This window comes from Hippopotamus amphibius, chromosome 13 (assembly GCF_030028045.1).
Source record: "Hippopotamus amphibius kiboko isolate mHipAmp2 chromosome 13, mHipAmp2.hap2, whole genome shotgun sequence".
Lineage (NCBI taxonomy): Eukaryota > Metazoa > Chordata > Mammalia > Artiodactyla > Hippopotamidae > Hippopotamus > Hippopotamus amphibius.
Window position 1 is genome coordinate 34,417,835 of NC_080198.1, and position 27,417 is coordinate 34,445,251.

Genomic DNA, 27,417 nt, shown 5'->3' on the forward strand with positions numbered 1-27,417 from the left:
ACTTCCTCTCTGGGGGACCCACGGCACTCACAAAATCGTGCCCAAATTTTAGAGGGTTTCTGGACTGACACCCCTAATCTAGGCTACAGGAGGCTTGAGTTGGTGCAGGTGGCTGGAATCACAGGCTCTGGCCAGGTGGCTCTGCTAAGGGCCCAGGGGAGGCAGAAACTATCAGCCCTCCTCTTCTTCCCACATGCTGTTTCCCTGCTAAGTAGCCTCCTGTGTGATAACATCACCGTCAAGTGAGTATCACTCAGCCCCCAGCCCTTTCCCATCAAAGTCACCGCAGCGTCTGGGTAACCAGAAGCTTAGGGCTTCTAGCATGGTGCCCACCTCCACGCTCTCTCCTCTTGGCCAGTGACAAGAGGGCCTCCTGCAACTGAATGCTGAGGCCAGGAGCCCTCGGGTGGAACCAGAAGTCCCTACCAACCCAGCCAGAGCTGGCCCTTATTATGTTTTGTCCAGCCTCACCCATTTGAAGGGACCAAGCAAGTCGGCCACAAGCAATAACATCTGTTACGCAGAAACACATCTGACTCTGGAAATTTAAAATCACAACGCAGACTAACGTGGGCTTAGGGCCAGGAAGCTCCCTTGTTTCTAAGAACTCTATCCTGATTGTCCATCAGTGTCACCTCCCACCAGACAACAGGCTCCTGGAAGCAGAGCTGGACCCCCAGGTAGGATAGAGCATGGGCGTGGCACAAAGCAGGTGGCAAGGTCTGTGTAATGGGAACAAGAGAAACAGCCCGAGTCCAGGATCTTTTCGCTGCCCGGCCTTTTGGGGTTTACTGAGGCAGCCAGATCACTTACCAATTTCTGCCAGGGACTATCTGGAAAGCATCTGACCCAAAGGATGACCCACAGTGTCAACTGTGGGCGGAAACTGTAATGGACAGCTTTCTAACCAGCATAAGCCTTCCAAAGGTCAAGCGGAGGCGTAACGAAAAATACATTCACATTTGGCCACTCTGCTCTGCCCAAATCTCCCGTGATAGAAAAGCGGGCAGCGTCTGATGCCAAGAGGCTCGCCCACAGGCTCATCCATCCATTCTTCCCTTCCAGCACTTCCCGCTGAATAGCCAGCCCGTAGCAGGCATCGCGTGAGACAAGCACAACCCAGCCTGTGACCCTGAGCAGCTGCTCGTCAGCTAATGCAGAGAGAGACACGGGTGGTGCTGGTGTTGACGACGCATGGTGAGCACCTAACAGAAGCACGTGGGAAGGGGAGAGCTGGCCCGGGCTGGGCTGGGGACGCTGTGACAGAGGAGCCCACGTTCCAGCCAGGCCTTGAACGATAACAAGGCGGACAAAGCGCTTCCAGACCCAGAAGCACGTGGCACGGAAAGGTGCCGCACACTGACGCTGGGGACGGGGTGCAGGCGAGGGACGGCCGGGAGCGTGTGGCTGGAAGTGAGGCAGAAATGTAAGTGCACTAGTGTTTGCTGCAGGACTCTGCATATTCAACTAAGAAAATTGTTTTTCTCATACAATAGGTGGCATGGTCAGCTCTGGATTTACAAAGGGAGTATGTGGTGTATGAAGATGAAGGGAAGGGCCCGAAGCCAGAGACAGGAGATGGTTTGGCAATCAAGTAATGCCGGAGGGAGGAGGGCAGTGGAGGCCAGGGTGGGGTGAGCTGGCCACCGAGGCTCTGGGCGTGGACGCGTCTTACCAGGGTGGAAGGGGACCAGGAGGGAGCTCTGGGAGACCCTGGCCTTGAAGGGACAGACTGAGCCCATAAAGGAGTCTGACATCAAGTTCTAGTTAAGAACAGGAATATTTCCTCTCAAGTGTTATTTGGCATTAGAATAAATCACTGAGAAATATGTGATCACTGAAGAATGGAGAAGATAGTATCAGGGTTTCTTTCCAGGAGGTGCAGAATGTACTCCAGGAAAATTGCTGAGGCTGATTAGGCAGCCTTATTCCTGCCAGGGACCCTGGGGAGGGAGTGCTGTCCTGGGAGGCAGGTGGGACCAGGGGACCCAGTGTCCACTGCACATCTGCTCTGCACAGAAGCATGAGGACAACACTAAACCCCTTCCTTCTTTCTCCAAACCCAGTAGTTGACTTTTTCCAAGCTCACGTGTCTGGGCAGGTAAATTAGACATTTTCAAGGTACAGTTGACCCTTGAACAATGTGGGGTTGAACTGTATGTGTCCAACATATACATGTGGATATTTTTCAATAGTAAATACCACAGCACGACATGGTCCATGGTTGGATGAATCCGTGGATGCAGTGGAACCTCAAATAGGGAGGGGCAGCTCTAAGTGACACTTGGATTAACCCGCAAGTTGGTCAGGGGTCAAGTGTAGACCCAAGATCAAAATGCTTCGAGGTCTAAGGCGTGGGAACAAAGTGCAGCTCCCTGAGGAAAAGCCCACAACGGAGGCAGGTAACGTACTTGAACATGTGCTGAACAAAACATCAGATGAATGGCTTCTGGAAGCACAAGGAAGGAACCTCAGACAAATCAGAAGCACTCTTTAGGCCTACAGGAGCCAGGACTGTGGACAAAGCCCTTCTTCTTCAGTCTGCCTCCGTGGAGCAAGAGAATTCACTGGAGAAGTCACTGGCTGCCCCCTGGGAGTACCGGAGGGGAAGACTCGGCTCTTACCTACATCATGGCCCACCTTTCAAAACCCTCGGGCGGCTCTGTCACTCCCAGTGCACGAGGTCGATGCCCAACGGCTGGGCCTTGCCTGGGGAGTCGACACAATCCACTGAGCAGCCTGCTTGCTCTGCCCTCGCTCCTTGGCTCTTTGGCGTCTCAGCACCTTCCACACGTGCCTAACTCACACTCAAAACAACTCTTCCCCTGGAGTGATCCCCCCTCCCCACCAGGGAAACTCCCAGCTTGGACCACCTCCCTCTAAATGTGCTCTCGCTCAGGAGGCCCCCTTTACCCGTCAGGCCCCTGAGTATAAAAGAAGTCAGGTTCGTCCACTTGTTTGAACCCTTCCCCCAGGGTCCTCACCTCCCAGGAAGGATTGTAATTTTACCCTCTGTATTTCTATTACAAAACAGCTGCAACCCCATCTCTCCTGACAGGCGCTGTCAAGTTCTCCCAGAACGTGTGCCCCTCACTGAGGTGAACGCAGCCCCAGAGGACCCTGCGACAAAGCTCCCCAGGAGAGACAAAGACTTTCCGACGTGAGGCGGATGGGCCAGGTTCCCAGCCCTCTGTCCGCTGGCCATCTCCTCATAGAGATTCTTCCCTCTGCTGCCTTTGGACCACGGCTCCTCAGCCCACTGCCCCTCTGATGGGGAGGAGGGCCTCGCTGACTTCTCAGTGGGAGACCACTCCTCTGGCCTTGGTTTCCTAACACCAGCAGGAGACAGGAGAGTCGGGAAGCGTTTTAAGAAGAGCTTTGCTTCTTGGTGAAACGACTCTCTCCGGCTCCTCCAGACACACAGTCACAACATCAAATCCACCTGCTTCGCAAACGCAGGGACACTGCCCCTCGAGCGTAGAGATGCGGCTATTGCTGTTTTAAAATTTCTCTCACTTGTGATCTGAGGTTGTCTTCTGCTGTGAAGATACCTCGCGGAGGAAAACTACAAAGCGCCACAATGTCTAGCGGAAATCACTCATTTTAAAACTCTGATCTATCAGCACTGATTATAAATTAGCTATTCATTTCCCCTTTGCCCCACCAGTCTGTTCACACGCCACTGAACTCTGCTCCCAGGTTTGGTATCAGCAGTTCACCGGACACAGCCATTGACAGCGCACACACAGACACACACGGACTCACACACATGCCGTGGGCAAATGCGCCTTCTCAGAGCTTCATCACCAGGCAGGGGAAGCCATGGCGAAGAGACCCAGGAAATGCTGCATAGATATGTTCCGTGTCGCCTTGATCAAGGACTTTTGAAGTTCTTACTTTGCAACCTGTCCCTCAGCCCAGACAAATGCTGTTCAAAGATGGAAAGGGGAGAGGGAAGCAAACCAAAAATCTCAAAGGAAATTCAGAACAGTTTGGGGGTGGGGAGGAAATGTGTATTTATGGAGGTATGGACAAGTCACAGTAAATAGCATCTGGCCATGCAAAATTGCCAAATCTGACCCCACTGCCATCACCCCGATTGATCACTTACAAGTGTCCTTTCTTTTTGGTCCACAAAGATCTGATAAAGATTGCACAGAAATTAATTCAAATTAAAGAAAGGAACAGTTCCGAATGAGAATTGCACTGGAGTATGGAGGATGGGAAGCTGTCATTTCACAGCCCAAGTCTTACTTAAATTAGTGCTGTCAGATACCTTACACCCTGCTGAACAAAAAACCGGGCTCACTGAATTCATTCTTTAACTCTGATGGGTGAAGTCTGTGCTATAAAGAAACTGAGCGTCAAATGTCCCACAGCTCAGCCAGGATCTGCTCCTGCGTCTAGGGTTTTAGGACAAGGGGACATCGCTGCTTGATGATGGGGTGGTGGTCATCACAGAGACAGTCCTGACACGTCTGTGGCATGGGCTACGTGCCAAGCACTCTTGTAAGCATGGCACACAGAGTGATTCTCCCTCCTCTAAACCGCCCTGTGAAGCAGGACTACTAGTGTCCTCATTTCAGGGATGAGGAAATGGAGGCACAAAGCAGTTAAGTATTGACAACTTGCTCGGGGATTTGAAACCGGTCTGGTTTCAGAATCATGTGTGTTCTTCGACACTGTACTATCTGTCTATTATGCTACAGACACTGACAACTGTGGACTGGATTCACTCCCTCCTTAAAGGAGACATAATACACAGAGCAGTCTAACGTGGTTTAAAATGCTCATGTCTTGTTTTGTCTTAAAGTCAAGTGAAATTTTTCTAAATTAAACAAATGAAAAGATGATATGGTTGTGAGAGGTCTGCAGCTGGTAGAATTTTCCATAAAAGGTGAAAAAGATGCTGTAGACCAAGAACAAAGAAAACCGAAGTCTTTACACTGGAAATCCAAAAGCAAAATCAAGGCTGAATTATTTCTGACGGGTCATGTGAAAACAACGTCTCCAATGCTCAGTAATGAGGCGATTCCTTGAGCCTGTCTGATACACGCTCTTCTAGAAACAGAAAACCAGGTTTCAAAACCATCTCCATTCTGCAAATTCCTAATTCTCTCTTCTTCTTTTTCTCAGAACTGTTTTTGCGAGGTTTTGCTTTTTGCAGATTTCTCTTCCCATGTGTACACAGATGCCCTAATCAGATTTTAACGTCCTGAGGTGATAACCTAGTTAAAAGGCCAGAACAATTCAGCACAATCCAGTAACACAAGACTAACAGGAAGTGGGGTGCTTCTCTGGGGGTGATTCAGCAACAGCCTTTGATAAGTGGGTTCAGCAACTCACCTTAGGCTTAAATGCAATGACTTTCAAAACCATCTCGACGGTGAACACCCCGGTGAAGACCATGTTCAGGATGTCCATGGCATCATTAAACGTCTTGGACTGCTCGTAGTGCTGGGGATGGAGACAGAAGCACAGTTCTCAGGGGTCCATTCTGGACGTGCAAAAGGAGGCGCCCCAGCCCTCCACCCCCTGCAGGCGTCCTTCCCCCACTTGGATGTGGAGGCAACCTCCCTGGTCCAGCACCCTCTCCCCGTGATTCCACTGACCCTGCGAGGACACACGGTTGACCCCCCTGACAAAGCGCAGGGGGCCCTGACAAGATGAGGGTGACCAAACGATGAAGGGGAAAAAGACATCCTTGTCCTCTGCTCAGGATAAAGGGCATCCACCCTTTCTCCCAGGAGGGTTTATATTCCAGGCCCTGACTGAGGCACAATGCAGAACATACCCGCAAGTCTATGGACAAAGGTAGGATTCAGTTAGGGATACATTTCATGCCATTTAGGCCTGTATCTAATCAAAGTCAGTATTATCTTGACTTCATGCTTTTCCCTACATCAACAGAGGATCCTTCTCATTCATAAGGAATTCTTAAATTTAAGGTAAGGGCCAGAACATGTAACTTTGACTGTCTTGAGACTCACTTTCCAGACAGAACTGGGAGTTGGTTTGATTTTCTCATTCTTCTTTTTTTTTCTTTTTAAATTTATGTATTTGTTTGGTTGCACCAGGTCTTAGTTGTGGCAGGTGGGCTCCTTAGCTGTGGCATGCATGTGGGATCCAGTTCCCTGACCAGGGATCGAACCCGGGCCCCCTGCATTGGGAGCACAGAGTCTTATCCACTGTGCCACCAGGGAAGTCCCTGCTCAAGTTCTTAAAGCCAGTGGGAACTGAACGTAGACCTTGGCTGCTCTTGTCCTAGTGCAAGACCCACTAAACAACGTAGGTGCTGGGAAGCCTGACTGTCAATACCCTCTGCCGTCCAACGTGGCCCACTGAAGGGAAGTGCATCCTTTGCCCCCAGTGTGAGCAAAGAGTAGCTGTCATTCAGGTCAAACTCAGGACACTACGGACTGGAAGGCTCCCCACCACCACGCTGAGAGCGACGTGAGGACAGGAGTGTCACGCTGTGACAGCCCCAGAGCAAAGTGCCCGACACGGATCACCCAGCAGAAACGCTGTGTCCCACTTTACCAATAAAGCAAGCCCAGCTCGGGGGAGTTCAATAACTTCCCCCGGGTCACCCAGCTGCTGAGGAGTCAAGACCCTGTCTGGTCAGCTCCACACAGACAGAGCTTTAGCCCTCAACCACTCCCTGGCCACAGGAGCTCACAGTAAAGGTTCACAGGCTTGAAAGCCATGCTGGGACTCCACGGAAACGTCACGTATGGTCACGCTGTACACTCTCATGCGAAAGAGTGATTGTAAACTGCCGTGGCAACTGTCAGCGAGCGTGGGAGTGGGGCCAAACTAGAGCCCAGACTCCTCAGAAAATCAAACCCCTTCCTCCAGCGAGGGGGCGGCCTTCCACCCTCAGAATCTGGGGCCTGGGGCTGTGCCGAAGGCCCAGACGTGATGCACGCGGCCGTCTCCATCTTTACCTGCATGGCCAAGCAGAGGGTGTTGAGCATGATGAGGACAAACATCATGTATTCGAAAGGCGAGGAGTTCACCACGTACCAGAACTTGTACTGGTAGGGGTTTTTGGGGATGTATCTCCGCAAGGGACGTGCTTTCAAGGCGTATTCCACACACTGACGCTGCAATGGCAGAAAAGAGCAACGGAGGTCCTAAGCAGGTCTACGGGAGAGGGACGCAGTTCTTGTCTGCCCCTGAAACGCTGCTGCACACCTACTGGGAGGGACCAAGGATGAGGGGGAGCCACCATAGCAACTCCCACGGGTACCACTCAGCATCACCGACGAAGGGGCCCCCAGCTCTGTCACCTCATCTGGTCCTCACAGCAGGCGTGGAGGGTAAGCAGAGGCACCCAGTCTGCTTCCATTTTACTTATTTAAAAGACTGAGGTCCTGCAGTGCAATAGGCAGAGATGCAAAGCCTCGACCCACGTCTCATCCCTGCCCTTCCTTGATGCTGGTGGAGTACATCTGTAGTTCTCCTGCCCAGGGAAGGAAGCCAAGTCATGAGAGGCAAGGAAATCCTCAATAAGCAGAGGGGCTGGGCTGATTCCCCAAGACTGGGGGTCCCTGGCTGCTCCAGGATGGACCCACACAAGACGCCTCCCAGAAGCCAGAGCGAGCGTGTTAACCCGAAGTGTCTAACGGTGAGTGAGCTGTGTGTCCGTCTGAGAGCTTTTCAGGCTCAGGGGTTTGTCACGTTCACCTCGTAACCCCCAGGACGTGGTCTGTGATGATGGCCAGAGCACCGCCCCGCCCACGGATGCCGGGCCGAGACCGGTCCACCCTTTGCAGCAAGACCAGAGGGAGCCTCCAGCCCCGACAGCCTCTAGCTCAGCCTCAGACCCTCCTTGCTCCTACGCCCAGACCCGTCCCCTGTTCTCCTGCTTTGGCTCTGGGTTCCGACTTCAGACAGGCTCTCTCTGTCCAGGACCTGGCTCTGCTGTGACCTCACATGCTGACTCTTGCGATCCCTGGCTGGAGCCTATTCTGGACCTCGTGGTGACCTAGTTTCAGCTCTGGTGCTGCCTGGCTGGCTGGGTCTTGCCCTGACATTCTTCTTCCTTGGCGGAGGTTGGGAGGGGTGAAGAGCTGGGCCCGGCCTCCCTCAGACTGTTGCTGATAGAATCTGCAGGGACGCCCCAACGACTCACAGCAATATCTTCCTACAAACCACACTATCCTCGTGTTTCCCCCATGTGGATGCTGTGACCCGAGACAGACGGCCTCACCACGCACAGCCACTTCCCCTCAGGAAGCCCAGGCCGGCAGATGACTCTCGCTCACCATGTAATCGTCAAACAGCGATGGCTACTGATAGCGTGCCTGGGGGAAACTCCCAGGACAGAGCCTCGATCTCACAGGCTATCTTCCAGGACTGAAAGAGACCTTTAAAAGTAACTCCTTCGTGACCTCCATTTAGAGATAAGGGAGCTAGCCCAGACAGGAAGGTGGACGCACCCACAGTCACAGAGCAGGTGCAGGTAGAACAGGACCAGACGGGCGCCAGACAAAGAGTGCAACGCCACTGCAATCTCAGCCCCAGGGTTAAAGTTAGCAACTTTCCATGTGGTGTGATAGGGCACCAGGGGACACTGGACAATGTCTGGAGATATATTTGGTTGCCACCAAAAATGGAGCAGGAATGAGGGTTGGGGGCAGAAGGTGCTGCTGGAATCTAGAGGCCAGGGATGCTGCTCAACCATGCACAGGAAGCACAACAAAGAATTAGCCAGCCTCAAGTGTCAACAGTCCCGAGGTTGAGGAGATAAACGTCTATCCCTCAGTAGGGACCGGGCGAGTGTCTCCAGGTGCTTTCTGGCCCCAGGCCACACTGCCCTACATGATTCTGAGCTGTCACTAGTGGGCCATGACCACAGAAGGTGGCCTAGGTATTCTGACTTCCCACCCAAATGTCTGGGGGTAAATTTCAAAATTACAGCCTAATCTGTATCTGGGAAACTGACTCTCAACACTGATGACTCACAGTGGCTGAGAGTGTGCTCTGAGCAGGGCCCAAGCCCCCGGGACAGAGAGCTGGTGGGCGCCCCTCTCTGCACACACGGGAAGCCGTCAAAAGAGAAATCAGTCCTCTTTTGCTCAAGGGAAAATCAAAAGTCAGTCCTCTTCTGCTCAAGGAAGCCCAAACAGTGTGCGACTTTAACCTGATTTTTGTCCAGCTCACAGTTCTTATACTCTTTCTCGCCCTGCTCCTGGAATGTGACGATGACGAAGCCCACAAAGATGTTCATCATGAAAAATGCTACGATGATGATGTAGATGATGAAGAAGATGGAGATCTCCACACGGTAGTTGTAGATGGGGCCAACGTTCTCTCCGTTCGAGTCGATGGCTTTGTACAGCAACCTGCAGAGGAGAGGACCCAGTGAGCACCAGCCCCGCTGCCTTCTGACCGCCTCCACGGGCACGGATGGTCAGACCCCTCACTGGGAGCCCCCCCCCCCAAGGCCCCTGGACACACGGAGCTCCCGTGGGAAGCCTCCTGAGCATTAGGCAGTCGGCTCGGCACCTGGAAGAGGGAACCCCTGGGGATGTATTTGATTGTTTTGAGGACTGGAGAAAATTTTACAGATATTCAGAAATGCTCCTTTCTCTTCACAGACAGAAGAGAGGAAGGACATCACACGGAAGACACTGGCAGAACTGAAAGCTGCAAACACAAGACAACGAGAGAGCAGCCAGGACATTTCCAAAGAACGATCAGACGTTCCCTAAACTGAAACAGGCACTAATGTTACATATGAGCCAAGCAGAACTCGGAGCAGAAAGAGGGAAAATTACGGCAACAGCTCCCAGTTCAACTGACACCCATCCTGATGCAGATTCAGCCTTTCTGGGCACCCACCCCAGGGGTGCACCGTGCTAGATGCTTTCACATCCACCTGGGAAGGCGCACATACTGTCATTCCATCTTATGAAGGCTCAGAGAGGGATCTAAGTGCCAAGGTCACAGTCCTGGGGACAGAGCAGGAGCTGAGCCCACCTCCCCTGAGCCCCAAGCTTGTTCATTTCCCTGCCAACCCTGGTGGCAGCTGCCACCCAGATTTGCTAAAGTGCAGTGTTTACAACCTGAGACCACAGCCGGTGCCTCTGCAGAGTGCAGGCTCTCACCCTGTGCTCCTCTTCCCCCCGGACCAATTCCCCTAGGAACAAGCCCCACCCAACTGTCCTTTTACTCCACAGGACTCTGCAGACACCCCACACACCCAGAGAGTCCTGCCAGCCTGTCCACCCTCCGCAGTCCCTCGGGACATGAGAACTTGACATTCAGAACACCGTCAACGTATACATATGTTCTGGTGGCAGGAGCTGGGGTGCCGTCAGGGCTCAGAGAACCACAAAGGTACAAGAGACTCTCCTTTCGTATGCTACCTTCTTCCTTCTTTCCATTTTTCTTACTTCACCCATTAAAATCCTAGCCATTCCTCAGGACCCTATGCTGCATGTCTCTGACACACCAGGACCCTCCTGCCTGGCTTGACATCTAGTAGACACTGACTAGATGTGGGCTTTGAAAGGGGAAACCACATCTAGACAGCTCTGTTTCTTTCACAGGGCTTAGTACAGTGTGTCGCACGGAGCTGGTATCGAGAGCACACTTTATACATGAGCGAGTGAGTGCATCGGTGAAAGACGTGGCATATTGGCGCATTTTAGTACAACACCAGGAGTGAGTGAACAAATGAATGCACAGTCTGGGACGCCATCAAGGGCCTCTTTAGGACCAGTGTAATAGCAGCTTCACCGATGAGGCGACACGGGAGCTGGCCTCCGGGGACTCCCCATCCCCATCCAAGGATGCCCCCCAGGAGCCCACTGAGAGATGCCACCCTCCCCCCACCCCGGCTTCTCAACCCTGGCGGCTGCGCACAGGGGTTGATCATTGGCCTAATCAGACAGAGGAGCCCTGTGCGCCAGGAAGTGACTGATAAGTGGCCCAAAGTTAAAAAGTCATAGGAAAGGCCTACAAAACTGGAGGAAAGCAGCAGGACGCGCTCTCCAGGAGAGAGAGCTCAGCCCAGACTGCCCGAGAAGCAGCAAGGACCGTCTCCGGGAGACGCACAATCTCGGTACTCACGCGGGCCAGCCCTCGAACGTGGAGACCGTGAACAGAGCCATCATAGCCGAGAGGACGTTGTCGAAGTTGAAATCGCTGTTTTGCCAGATCCTCTCGCGGACCACAGGGTTATCGACATCCCCATCCTTGTAGAGGATGAAGAGCCCCCTAGAGAGGAAAGGAAGAGGGGGGTCACCCCAGCTGGACATGGAATCGGTCACGCTGCCCAGTCCCTGCCCCCGTGAGGCCACTGGGCTAAGCGTGGCACAGACTGCGTTTCTCTGTATCTTGCCCTGCATTTAGTTTCTTCTATGCTACAGTTCAAATAACTGTGTAGCCATGACTAGTTACATGAGTACTCTCCACAGCGACCAGGCCCGATCACAAACGAAAGCGATCAAACAAAAATGATCCCTCATGCAATGGGCTCAAAGTGTGCAAAGAAGAACCAAAAGCCTTGGCCACGCAGAATTCCACCAGCTCTGGGAAACAAGCCCAGGCATCCTCTTATCTACATTTTAGTTTTAATCAAATTCCTTCTCTTATACTAACAATATTCCCAGTTTTCTTTCCAAAACAATTCTATAATTGCTGGCACACAGTATTTCTCATAGAATTTCACTTCTGGAAGGGTTCCAATGTCTCTGTTTCACAGACGAGGAGGCCGACTTAGCGAGGAAAGGGAAGGCGTCTTCACGCGGCTGCTGTGCTGTCACCTCCTCGGGCGCCCCGCACCCCACAGTGTGAACAGGGCCCCCGAGGTGCACGGCCACAGTCACATGGCAGTTGGTGCTCTCTGACCACATCTTATGCTGAAAAGAAACCTCCAATGAACTCAGTGCAAGCAGCCCAGCCTCAGCTGGTGACATCTCAAAAGGACGGGGACACAGGGAGGTCTATGCTTCTAAGGTCTCAGAACTTCAGGCAATGGCGTCCGTGTCTGCCTTCGCAGTCTTCTGGATGCACTGGGATAAGAGGAATGAGTATTTGTCACCTGGCTCTCTCCTCTGCCCATTATTGTGAATGAAAATATGGCCAAAATGTGAGTGATGGGAGCAAGGGGAGAGAAGCAGCCTGAGACCTGTCAGAAGAGGGTGGCCGGCTCCTGAACACCAGCAAGTTAAGCTACAAGTTCTGGTTGGAGGAAAAAACCACGTACGTGGCTGTAGGGAGAGCTTTCAGGAGGGCATTTCATAATTGTTGTTTAAGGTTTTAGGGCGCACCCCCCAGTTTACTGATTCTATACCAAACATCAAAAGTCACCTGTCCACTCTTTAAAGGGTGATGAAAAGCGTTGGAACTAGACAGAGGTGATGCTTCCTCCACAATGTGACTATATGAAACGCCGCTGAACTGTACAGTCTGAGATGGTTAATTTCATGTGATGGAATTTCACCTCAACACAAAATTCTTCCATCTCTCCAGCCACGAGCTGAGCTCGGGCCGCTTGTCCTCCACAAAGAAAACTTCTGAAATGCCAGCACGAGCGAATCCTTGACGCTTTCTATCTGTTCTTCCAAATCCCCTACCCCCACCTGCAGGACACTCACCTGCACTCTTCGGGGTTACTTTTGGCTTCATCTGTGCAGCGATAGAACTTTCCCTGGATACAGAACAGACAGACAGTCAAACGTGGGCTCTGCCTGAAGAGATGGGCTGGGCTCCGTGCTCGAAGGCCCTCCCCTGTACCTTGAAGAGCTGGACCCCGATGCAGGCAAACATGAACTGGAGGAGGGTGGTGACAATCATGATGTTGCCGATGGTCCGGATGGCCACGAAGACGCACTGGACCACGTGCTGGGGAGGCGGGGCGGGAGGGGACAGGCGCGCGTTACTCGCCTGTGTTGTTTTAGCCACAGAGTGAACCAACACCAGCCAAGGTTTTCTATGATTACGTGCATTTTTATATGATTTTCCTACTTGACAGTCCCTGATGCTGCGTTTTTCAGGTAGTGACCTATGGAGTTACCCTCAGTGCCTTGTGGCCACCTGGGAGGAACGCCCTGTAAACGTCCTTGGTTTCCTCCGAAGCAGTGAGCTTAGAAGAAATGCCATGGGGTACAGCACTGCCTGGCACACAGGCCCACAGGGCCCTGCGCCCCACAAGAGGACTTAGGAGAACGTAAACGCTCTGGCCTTTTGTACAAACTGCACAAGAATAGATTTACAGGCTAAAATAAACCCAAAGGAATATCATTAATAATGAAAAAAATAGAGGGTGAACAGGAATCAAATAAAGAAAAATGTCTTCAATTAACAAAAATTTTTTAAAAATAACTTTTCTTCCCCCCATGGAAAGGCATTTTATTTTAAATATAGCAGTGTGTACGTGTTAATCCCAAACTCGCAATCTATCCCTACCCGCCCCCCCATCTCCCCCCCGCCGCCGGCAACCATAAGATTGTTCTCTAAGTCTGTGAATAAAATAATAAGTTGAAAAACACTACCATCACCTGGCAGAGGCAGCTTCATCGGTTAGAAAAGTCCTTTTCAAAACCAAAGCCCACTTGAAAATCCATCAGGCCTCAGCCCAGCCCCGGCCCAGGGAAGTCAGAGATGACAGCTAATCCCAAGGGAAGCCAGCCCAACCTGGTGAGGAATCCAAACCTTAAGTCCTTTCGCTCTGTTGATCGCCCTGAGAGGCCTCAGGACCCTTAAGACCCTCAGAATCTTCACAACAGAGATGGCACTGGATCTAAGGGAAAGAGCAGAGGAAGCCAAGCAGACTGTATTACAGTGGGTATGATACTGCACGAGGACGCCACTTCAGTGCAACGACGGTGGGACCACGCGGAACAGAGCTAATCTCCCCACGGCTCACACACGAGGACGCGTCTCCTCCTTCTGGCCCACACTCCATGGCACCTCGTGAGCCAGGCCCCCGCACTCACGGAGACCCTCATAGGCACACAGCTAATGCAGCAAAGATGCGCTTTAGGAGTTTCTTTCTTCTTTCCACCTGATGTAAACGCTAGGCAGCACTCGGCCGAGACGCGTTGTTCGCTCCGGCCTGGTTGTCTAAGGTCGGAGGCCCGCTGCAGGGCACTGGTGCTGGGCTTCCCTGGCCTGCAGGGAGCCCGCCGTTGGGCGGGAAAGATGGGCAACCACAGCCCAGTGTGTAGGGGCGACAACAGAGGGAAGGCAGCCGAGGAGCACGCCTCGGGGGGTCTGGGAAGGCCCCACGGAGGTGATATCCAGGTGAGTCCCAAGGGGGTACGGGGTTAGCTAGACAAAGGGGGACGGGGTTCCAGATGAGGGAGCAGCACCTACAAAGACCCTAGGAGGGAGGTTGCAGCTCGTGTGGCACTGCAAGTGGCTGAGAGTGGCTGGAGCACGTGCTCAGGAGGCAGTGGACGGGGGCGGCAGCTGGAGGGCACGGGCGCAGCTGGGGGCTTCTAGGAGTTGCTAAGACACGCATGAGATTGTCCTTCCAAGCTGTGCCTACATGGCTCCCTCCCACTGGGCACGGATGGGAAGTGAGAGAGGATTAACACGGGGCAGTTTCAGGCAGGGGTCCTCGGTCTTCTGTGGGAGACACAGACTCTCATTCACCTTTCGTTCAGAGGCCACGTGCACACGTGCTCTCACACGGGGGGAACTGCCAGTCAGCACCTGAGCAGAGGTGCGTCTAGGTCAGCAGGAAAGCAAGGCCACCTCTGGATGCGCCCATTGGAGCCTCTGCCACCCCCCCGCCCAGGTATGGCAGGCAGGCAGGCAGCTGGGGATATTCCCCACCAGAATGCCCTCAACGCCATGGAAAGGCCCTGGGCTCCGACTTGCAGCTCTGGCCCCTTCTAGCTAAACATTTTAGAGACCAAAAGTCATAGCAGCTGATTTATCCTGGAGAGGAAGAAAAGCCTTCAATATCCAAGCTGGAAGGGCCTGAGAGGCCTCCTCCTCCTCCCCCTCCTGTAGAAACGGGGAACTGAGATCCCGGGAGAGGGGCCCCCCAGGCCCTGGACCAGCCCCTGGAGAACCGACTAGAACCTAGCTGCCCTCCCTCCTGGTCTAGACTTCTTTCACCCTCTTCTGAAAAAAAAAAAAAATCACACAGAATAATGAGCACAACACAGCAGAGGGCATAAAAACAGAAACACAAGAAAACACGAATTGTCCCAATGCATTCTGGCAGGGGTGCAAATTAAGCTTTCCCAGGTTACTGAACGCCACCCTTAAAATGATGCCTAGGCTTTACGAATGATGTTAAAATTCCTCACATAGACCTTCCTGCCTACCAGTCCTGTGTCTACACACACACACACACATACTCTTTCACACACCCCAGAATACTTACTGGATCCCAAATGACACCAGAGATACCCCAACGACCAGCATATCCAGTAAGTTGAAATAGTTCCTGCAGAAGGCCCCTTTGTGGAGGAAAGCTCCAAAAGTCGTCATCTATAGGCAGAATCATGAGTGATTTAGTGTTTTCCTTTTTTTCTCTGCAGGGGCAAGAAACCTGGGCTCTTTAGAAAATCTTAAGCAAAGTACGACTTTATGGACAAGTGAGCATTAGGAAGCCAGAAACGTAAACCAACAGGGCAGAGCAACTGAACGCTGTGTTCAAAGATGGAAAGGGGACAGCTGATTTCCAACCCATTTTAAACGAAGAGACCAATTTGGACTTTATTACGGTGATGACAAATTTCAAATATGAATATACTGTTGGATGGCCAAAGGCTCTCTCTCAGGAGCCAGTCCACATGACCAGCTTTCTCAGGATGTAATCGCTGCCCAGACAACTTGACTTCCCCACACATCACCGGTTCCAGACCCTCTGAGACCCCAGCAGAGCCCACGTTGCTCCAACCCAGCCCTCCCAGTGGGGCTAGGAGTGCCTGAGCCCCAGGCTCACACGCTCTGTTGACGTAGAAACTTGTATCATTTGCCCAGACCCCATACTGTCCTAATGGCCCTTAGTGATACACCCATTTTAAAGGCTCCTCCAAGTCCAGCTACTCTAGCACGTGCCAGGTGTGACTCCAAAGCCGTCACCTGCACCTCACCTGCTCTCTCAGTCACAGCCCCGAGTGCCCGGAGCCCACACCACAGGTGCCCCACTGAGCTTCCTTAATAAGGAGCTTAGTGAGGAAGTGCTCCAGAGTAAAAACTGCAAGATACATGGAGTTACTGCTTATTTAAAAAGAAAAAAAAAAAAAAAAGCACAGGGTGAAGCAGAGGCCAGGTGAACATCCTTGCACCCCACACCCTGTGCCTTCTGCTCCGACGCCTGTCACTGTGGAGATGGTGGTAGAATCTGCTCACCGACCCAGGCAGCATCTCACTCAGGACAACTGTCAACCAAATTTACTGGCCTAAAGGCAGGAAAATGAACTCAAATGTCTAGATTTTTAACAAGGATTTAAACAGAGGTTGTTTGGTTTTGTGCTAATATTTTTATTGACAAAAAAAAGAAAAAAGAAAAAGAAAGAGAAAAATAAGTAAATGCCCTATTACCTGGAATGTTAACTAAGGTTTCATTTTTATAGAAGATTTTGTAAAGAGCCCAAATTCCACGGTAATCTACTTTAAAATACATGTTTTTTGGTCCTGAGATGCACACACAAAAACCCCATGTGGTTACAAGTCCTCATTTCCCAGCTTGTCCCCCCACTGGAAGGCAATTGCTCCGACAGTTGTCCCAGGCCACACTGTCCCAGTACTGAGAGGACACACGCCCCTTAGCAAGTCTGGGGTTCTGGGCCCTCTGCTCTGGGTCTCTAGACCTCTGAGTACACAGGAGCAAACTCACCCCAGGGCAGCCTTTACAACCAGTACACAAACCACACGCAGCCATGGCAACTGGCAGCTCATGCATGGGCAGTACATTCCGGCACCCTGTCCAGAGGGGGCTCTTCGTCTGTGTAAATGTAAGCCCATCCATTAAAACAGATATGTCTTAACACAAAGAGACCCACATTATCTTGCAAATCCTGTTGCAAGAAAATAGTGTGCTACTATTTTAGGGCACTGATAACATAATGCAGTCAAAGAATGAGAAGAGAGACATTCCCTTCGTAGGAGAAATGCTTTTCCTCTGACTTGGATGTCAGGAAGGGTGGAAGAGAGTTCACACGTAGCGTTGTATCTGTTATCAGCTGACAAATTTCAGAGGACGTAAAAAAAGGAGCAAAATATAATTTCCAATCACTATTAGGAAGGCAAAGTAGCTCCTACATGCATTCAAAGGTTAAAAAGAAACAGAAAAAAACAAGTTGAATGGTTACAGGAAAAAATCCATTGGTTTAAAAAAAAAAAAAAGTAGAGTTTGATCACAGAGGACAAAAACTGAAAACAGCCAAAAGCACGTCACGCGTCTTGGCCGTGTGTCACACACAGGAGTAGGCTCCTGAAACACACTCCTGTGGCACCTGTTACCTTCAAAACGATCTCAAATGCAAAAGTACCAGTGAAGACATAGTCTGCATAACCTAGCATCTGGAAGGTAAACAAAGAATTGCCACCGTTATTGCTACCGCTGCCTTAGATTATATGAGGATCAATAAAAAAGCCATTACCTTTAACAGGATTTCAACAGTAAAGATGGCTGTGAAAGCATAGTCAAAGTAACCCAGTATCTGCAAGGCACAACACATGGAGATGAGAAAAGGGCACCTGGACCAACCCCAACAGCTACACGCCCGCATGCAGTCAGAGACCCGTTCTCCCGGGATACAGCTGCCACCCTGGAGGAAGGCGCAGAGATGCTCAAAGGGCCCCACCTTGGTCCAGCTAAGAGCTTTGGGGATACTTACCTCCTGTAACCACTCCTGCTGACTCCCCTCCCAGCCTCGTGTTCTGGGCAGACAGAGGCTCACTTACGAAAGCGCTTTATTAATAACCTTTGCCCATCAGCACACTATGCTGATAAGTTATTTGTGGCACCAGATAAATAAGTCTCACACACGTTTCAGATTTTTAACTGTCTTTTTGGTAGAATGAAAGATGCTGTCATTCAGCTGAGCTTCGGACTGGAGGGAAAATGTAGACAAAGATTTAAGTGGCATCAAATGGGGCCACGTGTCCCCTCCAATTCCAGCCCATTCAATCCGGGAGCAAACACCCTTCCTGCACTGACGTGCCAGGCTGGATAAATCTGCAAGGAAGAGTTTCATTTATCATCTTCCTCCTGCCCGCTGCTCTGCATCTAGCATTGCGCTCTCTCTCTCAAGGCAGGTTTTTTCCCTTTTTGGGCCCATTCAAAGAACAGACTGACTTGGTCTCTGAATGATTGGTCCAGGCCACTTTATCAGCATTCCTGAAAATACCATCTACTTTCCAACCACCAGAGTCCTGCTAACCCCTTCTGGCATTCCTGCTTCTGCTCAGAGCCAGGGGGGTGGGAGGGTGGGCAGGTGGGCAGCAGCGGGCCTGTCGATTCACCTATGGGTGTTCCCAGGGAATCCTCAGACACAAACACGGCAGCCGAGGCTCTGCCGGCAGAAGAGGCCATCTTGGCTGCTTAGCTACATGACAACTGGGCTCTGTGCTTTGGGGAAGCCGAAGAGATCGGCGCTGGAAGGTAACCCGTGGAGCCCACCCAGGCCAACTCTGTTCATTTCACAGATAAGGATGCTGAGAACAGGGGCTCAGGCCACGTGGGCAGTCTCTGCCTCCCCGAGCAGGGAGCCAGGCCTCCGAGATGCCAGTCAAGAGCCACAGGCCCTGCTGTGTCCATACAGGACCCACCCCAGGGCAGTCCTTACTGCTGTTACACTCAGGCGAGGGCCTCTGCTTCACAGGCTAGCCATCTTCGCTGAAGTTCTCACTTCAGACAGTAGGATTCATTTTCCAAACTGTTTCCATTTGGGGATTTATACATTTTGCTGGAACACGTCCGTGTGTCTGTGTTTCTGGCCGGCCAGTGAAAGGTCTCTCCCAGTACACTACCAACGCTGCCCACAGGGAACCCTGCCCCTCCTCCTTAACCCCTCTGAGGTCCCAGTAGGTCTGTGCATGTTGAAAGCACGTGGGTAGCCAAGAAAGACGCAGCTGCCGACAACTCAGCCTGGTACCCAGGGTCAAAGCTCTCGAATTCAGGTCATTCTTTCCTCGCTCTGCCTCCTTTCTCTTTTTCACTAAAAACTCAGCTAAGGTTTAAAAATAAGTATTGCATGATTCCAGTTACATCTAGTATCTAAAGTAGTCAAACCACAGACAGCAAGCAGAATGGTGGTTGTCAGGGGCTGGGGGAGGTGGACATGGGGATAAAATTTCCGTCACACAACAAGACAAGAACAAGGACGCAGATGCAGAGAATGGACTGGAGAACTCGAGGTTTGGGGGGGGGGGGAGTGAAGGGGAAGCTGAGATGAAGTGAGAGAGTAGCACAGACATATATATACTACCAACTGTAAAACAGATAGCCAGTGGGAAGTTGCTGTATAACAAAGGGAGTTCAACTCGAGGATGGATGATGCCTTAGAGGACTGGGACGGGGAGGGTGGAGGGGAGTCAAGGGAGGGAATACGGGGATATGTGTATAAAAACAGATGACTGAACTTGGTGTACCCCCAAAAAAATAATAATTAATAAATAAATAAAATGGAAAAAAAAATTTCCGTCATACAAGGTGAGTTCTGGAGATCTGCTATCCAACACTGTGCCCAGGGTTAAGGATGCTGTCTTGTATCCTTAAAAACGTGTTAAGGAAAATCTCATGGTAGGTGTTCTGACCACAGTCAAATAAAAACACTGTGGTATTCTAAAAGCAAGACATACATACATATTAAAGAAGAACAGTAATATTCTTGGGGAAAGTGGTGGGGAAACAAACCCATGGGGAAGTAATTACAATAAAAAATGAGAACATGAGGCCCCCATGTAAATTAACTCTCTGTCAACCTGTGTTCTGGGACTAACTTCTGATCTAGTCCATCACATAATGGTATTTTTTTCCCAAACAGCTTCCCCCCTTGTGTCTCATCTTTATGATGGAACCAGTGACACCACAGGCCTTGTTCCGCCTGAGCATTTAGACAGAGACAGCCTCGAGAATCTTAACAAAAGCCCTAACCCCTGAGTGCAGACTGAGACAGGCTCAGGGCCTTCATCTCTACATCACCCACACACGCTTTGAGGGGAAGATCTTTTAATCTTCGTATCAGGGTGCCTGTGTCTCAGCAATCTGCCAGGTTTCAAACCAAGAGCACTGGAAATGGAAAGACAACACAGGGCTTGGTTGTCACAACTGAAATCATGGGGCACTGATCTGGTGATCTGTCCAAATCCACAAATCTCTAAAAATCTCATGTACAGAAAGAGGTACCAACCAGGCAGGGCAGCGACCCCTGACGGCCTCACACACTTGTGGGCCTCCCTCCCTTGGCGGCGTTCTGTGAGATCACCTGAAACTGCACTACAGTATCGAGGCCGGGCAGTCAACAGGCTACCGTCTCCTGAAGCTGTCTCACCTCCGGACTGTTCACAGTGCTGACAGGCAACCTGCTGAGACTGAACTGCTCAGGTAGGAGCTGAATTAGGGATCCGTCTCTGCCCAACATAGATGCTGGGCAAGGGTACCAGCCCTGACTACCAATGGAAGACTAAACCCTCTGCTTGTTTTCTTTGTAAAGCCACCTCCTGCCCCAAACTAACCAAAACTTAGTTCTTCTCCACTGAACCCTTCAGGTCCGCATCTGTCATCTCCCTAACTTGTATTTCTCGTCACTAAAAGAACCCAGTAGATTTGTGAATTTAAGTCCATATAAGATAAGTCTTCCTGCTGCCCCTAAATAAGAGTTCCTGGGTGTGTGGCACATCTGGTTTTAATTTCACCTTCTCTCCTGCTGGATGCTGCCACCAGGCAGAAATCTCCAAATAGGTATGCATGTGCATTTGACCCGTGAGGGGAAAAGAGGGACCAAAACATTGGCAGCAAGGAACGGAGAGGCAGAGAAGAAGGGCCCCTGGATACACTCAGTTACCGCGGAGTATCTGAAACGAGGTGTAGCATATGTGATTCAATTAAGGTTTGTGCCCATAAAACGGAACCTCTCTGGCACTGACAAACCTGAAACAAAATGCCTGCAGGTGAACGAGAGGCCCACTCGAGCGTCTACCCTCGTGGCCCCTGCAGGCGCTCTGTGGACGCGGCCCCTGCCTGAGAGCCAGCACTGACCCGGGGACCCCCGCCCCGCCGTCCTCGCGGGAGGCTTACCGTGTTCCGGAAGGAGTGGCTGCGGATGGGGTCCTCGGCCGCGAGGGCGGCGCTGCTCAGCATGATGAAGACGAGGATGAGGTTGGTGAAGATGTGGTGGTTGATGAGCTTGTGGCAGCCCACGCGGATCCTGCGGGGAAAGCCGCCGCATGGAAGCAGCCCCAGAAGGGCCGGCGCCCTCAGCGTGCCGAGGCCCCTCCACGGGGACGGAGCAGGCGGAGGACTGCCGTCCCCGTGCCGCCCAAGCCCCCACCCAGCAAACGGAACCACCGGACCATCAGCCCCTGGAAACTCCAGGAACGCAGACCCCGAGGGTTCTGTGTGGACACGCCACGGAGACCATTCACTGAGCCCGTAAAAGCGGGCACCCGGTCCTTCCAAAGGTGAAGAAATGAGGCTTCAGCCTGTGAAAGAGCTTTCTCAAGGTGACCCAGCTGCGGGAATTCCCCGGAGGTCCAGTGGTTAGGACTCGGCTCTCTCATTGCCAAGCGCTGGGGTTAGATCCCTGCTTGGGGAACTAAAATCCCACACGCTGCATGGTGCGGCCAAAAACAAACAAAAAAATGTGACCCGGCGACCAGGGACGAGGGGCAGATTTCCAATCCAGGTCTGACGGTGACGTTGTCCCACCGTAACGTGAAGCCCAGCTGCTCCCTTTCCCTGCCTTGGAACAGACACCAAGGTCAGGGCTCACCCCGACAGCTCACAAAGGACGGGAGCAATCCCGGCAGTCGGGCTGCATCAAACCATGACCGTTGGAAGCGAGGAAGTAAAGTGAAAGTGACGCCATCATGGAAGAATCTTACAAGGATGTGACTGTGCCCTGTGATGAAACCATCACAGGCTGCTGTGGTCCTGTGAAGCAAGGGTGGGCAGGGTGTGCCCGGCACCCCAGCCCTGGCTCTCACAATGGCTCCGCGGGCCCTCCGAGCCTTCCCTGATGCTCCTGCTGTACCACAGGCCAGTTTGTGTAGTTAGTGCCCGATTTCCCTTAACCTCAATATTTGACGTCAAAGCTTAAAGATTTTTTTTTTTGTCTATAGCATATATGCAGGTTTTCCTTTGAAAAGTTTTTTTCACTTTAAAAACTAGAGTCAACTTTATATGAAGGTGACCCCTTGCTTCAAATCTTCCCTTTTGGGGCTGCTTAATCCTGGGGCATGGTCCCTGGAAGGCCTGCAAGCCTTCAGCAGCTAGGGAAGGCCTTCCAGTGCTGTGAGGGCAGGAGTGCTCAAAGCCTTGGAGGAAAATCAATCCATCCCTCCAATATAAGCAGACGCAGTGAGCTATAGGTGTCAGTGAGTCAGCTTGAATACCTTTTAAAAGAGATACCCCAACTGTCAACAATCATGAGCTATAAAGACCACTGTCCAGTCTTCAAGTCTGTAAGGACTGCAGCCCCCTTGCTTCCCACCTGGGTCTCCCTGGAGCCTGTGAATTTACAGAGTTCTTCTCTGACAGCCCAGAACTGCTTCTGCAATTCTAGAAACCTTTCCGGGAGCCATCTATTCCCCCTGGCATTTCACGCCTTCCCAGATGATTTAAAACCTAGAAACCAGCTAGTAAACATACACCTTCCTCTTACGGTACTTGTGAGTAACTACCATACTCCTGGTGAGCACCTGATCATTCTAACAGGAGAAATGCTATTTTAAGTAGGATATCAGGGAGCTGAACTGAATGGCTACCACCTATAAAATATCACTGAGCAGGATTACTTTACCGCCGTCAAACTCAATAGGACGGAGTGATCCACTAAACTGGATCTCCGGGTGAAGATGCTCTGCAGAAGTTGGTCAAAATCCTCATCCCCCACAGTATCTTAACAGAAGACCCCACCCTGTGAAGAAAGGGTCCTTTGGATGGAAAACACTTTATAGGTGACGACCCTTGGAACACCAGAGCCGTGGGCTCTGACCAAGCCACAGTACTGCACCACTGCTGCCCCAGTGCAGGGGTTGAGGGGAGAAGAGTCTGGAATAGCACTTCTCCCAGGACCTCCTCACACCCCTGCAGCCCCTGGTCCAGGCACAGGAAGAGATGAACAGAGGGCAAAGGCAAGGCTGGAGCAGCACAGGGGTCAGAGGGGGCTCAGGGGCCCCAACACTCAGGTGCAGAAAAGGGCCGTGAACCATCTTCCCTCACCCCATCCCCAGCCACCCTCAAGCAACCTGTAGGGTCCTGGGTGAGACGGGGCAGCCGTGCAACGAGAGAGGGGATATTTACGGGTTGGTCTTGCTAAGAATGAAGAAAGCACTCCCTTCGGGGATGGGGGCGATTTTCTCTTTCATGTTCAACTCAGAGATTCTGCGAGGACGGGGGCCAGCAGGAACCTCAGGTTCATCCTCTTCCTCCTCCTCTTCCTCTTCACCTACTTTAAAGGAGACACTGTTTTTTATAGGCATGAAATAAAGATTGCATTGGGGTTTGAATGATCATTCTCAATTTCACATGAAAATCTGGCTTAAACTTTAACATCCTCTACCAACTTACATTAATCAAAACCCTTCCAAACATGAACTGAGAGCGTGTGGGCTTGGACGGGGTCTGAGAAGTGTGCCCATCTGGTGAGCGTGTGCAGTTGTGGGAATGAGGCCCCCAGCAGTTTAAGATCTGAGTACAGGTGAAGGTGGCAGCAGTGGGATTCTCACTGCCACTCCCCCAGCACCTCACTGCTCCCCCAGTTACCTCCGTGCTCAGCTTCAGCCTGAAAAACTGTGTGGCACTGCAAGTCACACAAAGTCCCCCAGGCTCCCTGACTCCACAGTCCTTCCTACATCAGCCAGTAAAAGCCTCAGTCAAGATGAAAGTATCAGGTGAGTGTTGATAACTGGCCTCCTCCTAGAGAGACATCCCAGCCCAGGCTGGGCTTGCTCTGCTCCACCTACACGTTCTCTCCCCACCACCTGGAGCCTGGGTTATATAAGCTGCCCGCAACCGCGAGAAAAAGCAGAGCTAACCGGCCCACAAGAGGACTGGTCCCTTGGCCTCGGCAGCCTCAGCAACCCCGCGTGTGCCCAGCTGGGCCGGCCAGCCAGACTCGGCCCCTGATCAGAGCGAGAGCAAAGCCACATCACTCTTGAGCTCAAAGCCTGTCTCTGGCCTCTGCCACATACCTGGCACATCACAAGGCGGGTAGGGGTCCTTGTCCTCATCCTCTTCTCGGTAGTCATCGATGGTAACCTGGGAAGACAGAGAGGTCTTGGGAGGAAGGGAGACTCTGACTTAAATGTACTCAAGAGGGGGCAAGAAAAGACTCAACCTCGCCGTTCAGCATGGGGCAGAGAAGTTGTATCCAAAGTGTGTGCTGGATGTGAACGTACTGGGACATCAGGTGCCCCCAGATGACGACTCTGCTTAAGACAGAAGGTCTGAGGGCAGATGGGAGAAAACTGATGTAATCCCTACCCAGCCATGGACAGCCAGCACCACCCATGCCTCTTCCTCTCTTAGCACTGGCACACACGTTACATGAGAACTACCTTATAGATTCCTGCCTCCCTGCCAGACTGTGAGACCCACGTAAGCAGAGACCTCGCTGGTCTTGGCCATTCCTGATGCAGTATCTGACACATAGTCACCATTGAAAAATTACGTACTGCCTCAATGAATAAATGAACAAATTAATGAGACATCCAGAGCTGACACAATGCACGAAGTTTCACAGTAGGGCCCTGAGCGCCCAGACCCTCTGATCCTGAGAACCCCTCTGGGGACAGATATCTATCAGCAACCCTTGACTTTAAACCCCACTGAGAAGATACTGATACAGGTCAGGTCTGACCACACCATTCCAATCAAGCGAAAATAAGCGGTCAAACCAATGCAATATGTGTCACACCAGTTCTCTGGTGAAATACAGTTAACAACCAGCTAAGTGCCTCAGACCCCCCCTGGAAAGCCAGCGTCTGTGATGGGGTGCCACACTTTCACTCCAAAATATCACACACAACACCATCATGGCATAAAGGGTACATTTGTGGCAATATCAACTGAATCATTCTGAAACAAAGCAGAGAATGTAGCATATACCTTGTTGTCACTGTTGGCTATCTGGTTGACTTCTGGTTTGTTGTTCTTTTTATTTTCCAGGCTTTCTTTTCTACAGAGAAGAGGAGGGAACAAAAGAAACCAAGTAACCAGCCTGTTTTGTATACAAAAGCTCATCAGGATTCTGAACCAACAGTGGCCCAGTGAAGGACAGAATTTAATTGGAAACAACCCTAACAGCATGAACGCGGCACAACCCACACCCGGAGCTTCCTGTTCACCTCAGGATTCATTACACAGATCTTCTTATTAAAATTCTCATCCAGGAGCAAATCAGCATTGAACGCATCATTCATTTTATGATGCCAAAAGTAACTGCAGCGATTCTTTAAAGCTGGAGACATGTGACCCCTATTCTGAGACTTCAAGGGAATGAGTGCCAAGGGCCTGGGTTCTGCCCAAGATTCCATTCTTTTTGGTCGCGCAGCACAGGAGCTGCAGCTGCTATGCAGCCGGGAGCCCTGCCAGGCCCCACCTACGAATGGCTCCCCGGGTCAAACCCTCAGCAAACCCCCCAGGTGAAAATGGGGTTACCTGGCAATCTTTTTCCTTTCCTTTTCTTCAGCTTCCTCTTTCTGAGCAGTATTCAAACTTTCAGCATCAGCCAAATTGTCTACAGCAATGGCCAAGAAGACATTCAGTAGAATATCTAATTTGAAAACGTTAAGGATACAGCATGGTTCTAAATGCAGCTACACATGGCCAACAATAGCAATGTCACACCCCTGTGTTCTGGAGGCTGGTGACAGGTGACTGTCCCCTAGTGCTATATTCCCTTGGTCTAGGAGACAAGAGTCCCATTTTTTCAAACAGAACTAGAACCTATAGAAGATAAGCTGGCCAAAAGCAAAATTAAGATTCACCCAAACTCATGAAAACCTACCACCAACATTTCCCTTCACATGCGTGCATGTGTGTGCTTCTGCACAAGTATGTGTGTGTTTATACATCTAGGTATAAAACCATCTATAACCTAAGTGTGGTGTTTCTATGCACTTTGCATTTCGCTTTATTCATTTTGTTTTCTTTCTTTTAAAATACACACGCCCATAACATATCTCTCTGGGGTGTGCTTTCCAAAATAAGACCCCATGGAAGATTACACATCATTCAAATGATGATCCCACTGCACAAGGCAATCTGAGCCTTTCTCATTTGAAGTGACCTTCCCAGTCTGCGAATACCTGGTTCATTCATTCATCCCACAAGCACTTACTGATTCCAGCACGACTGCCTGACTGCCAGATGGTGCCGGACTATTCTTCTGCATTGTCCCACGGTGCCTATATCTTAGACAGTTGTGGTTGAATTTTATTTTTGCAAACAGTAAAAAGTTAGGTCACTGAACAAGTTACCAGATTTTTGGCTCTTACTATAATGTTGTATGTGTGGTTTCCTTGAATGAATGAAAAAAATATTCTGAATAAGGTTCCCAAGTCAGAAGATGCCTGGTTCTTACTAGTTAGGAGTTAAGTACATTTTGGAGAAGCACAGGGATCAGAGGGCACTAAATAGGTCAAGACGACTCCCTGCTCTGACTGATGCGTCCCTCTGGCTGACGCACGGCCATCTGCATGCAAGACAACAGGAGCCCAGCGACCCCGAGACAGGAGAGGCCCACACGCCCGGCGCGATCTGAACTCTCAGGTGGGTGGATGAACATGTCAATAAACATCACCTAACAAGGCACTGATAATGAGCAGCCTTCCAAGGGATGTCACGCTTGACTAACCTATTCAAATCTTTAAAGAGGATAGACATGTGAGTGGATTCCATTAAGACTTCCAAAACACCTTTGATACAGCAGGATTATTTTTTAAACGGAGCTGCAGTGAGCCTGGGGAAGCAGTTTGTCCTGGGCTGGGCGATGGCTTGGCAACACAAGCTCTCCTCGGACGGACGTGGGGTAATCAGGGCTCAGAAAATGATTAGTGCTGGGAATAACTGCACTGAGAATCTCTACTAACGCTCGCAATGGAGAAATACTGCACTTCTAATCTTACCATGACACTAGACTCTTTTACGTAGTAGAAAGCACATCCAGAATAACAAACCACAGCAAAATCTTACAAGTTTGTAACAGACGGTTTCCAAAAGCAAACACCCATTATCTGTTTTTAAAACCATTACCCACCAAACCCTCC

General features: G+C 51.1%; 1 protein-coding gene across 6 annotated transcripts in view; it reads right to left on the bottom strand.

Annotated features, from left to right (window-relative positions):
* CACNA1D (calcium voltage-gated channel subunit alpha1 D) overlaps positions 1 to 27,417 on the bottom strand; it is a 309,818-nt gene that overhangs the window by 56,734 nt on the left and 225,667 nt on the right. For 5 of the 6 annotated variants that reach the window (XM_057705786.1, XM_057705785.1, XM_057705783.1 and 2 more), the window contains 14 exons: positions 25,808 to 25,922; positions 25,256 to 25,325; positions 24,340 to 24,406; positions 23,450 to 23,597; positions 21,224 to 21,353; positions 17,583 to 17,642; positions 15,356 to 15,462; positions 13,669 to 13,756; positions 12,751 to 12,858; positions 12,612 to 12,664; positions 11,083 to 11,229; positions 9,149 to 9,350; positions 6,948 to 7,106; positions 5,347 to 5,457 (listed from right to left, as the gene is read on the bottom strand). In XM_057705786.1, the coding sequence (XP_057561769.1) occupies positions 5,347 to 5,457; positions 6,948 to 7,106; positions 9,149 to 9,350; positions 11,083 to 11,229; positions 12,612 to 12,664; positions 12,751 to 12,858; positions 13,669 to 13,756; positions 15,356 to 15,462; positions 17,583 to 17,642; positions 21,224 to 21,353; positions 23,450 to 23,597; positions 24,340 to 24,406; positions 25,256 to 25,325; positions 25,808 to 25,922 (1,565 nt within the window). The remainder of the gene's footprint in view (positions 1 to 5,346; positions 5,458 to 6,947; positions 7,107 to 9,148; positions 9,351 to 11,082; positions 11,230 to 12,611; positions 12,665 to 12,750; positions 12,859 to 13,668; positions 13,757 to 15,355; positions 15,463 to 17,582; positions 17,643 to 21,223; positions 21,354 to 23,449; positions 23,598 to 24,339; positions 24,407 to 25,255; positions 25,326 to 25,807; positions 25,923 to 27,417) is intronic. The other variant, XM_057705781.1, reaches the window with a different exon arrangement.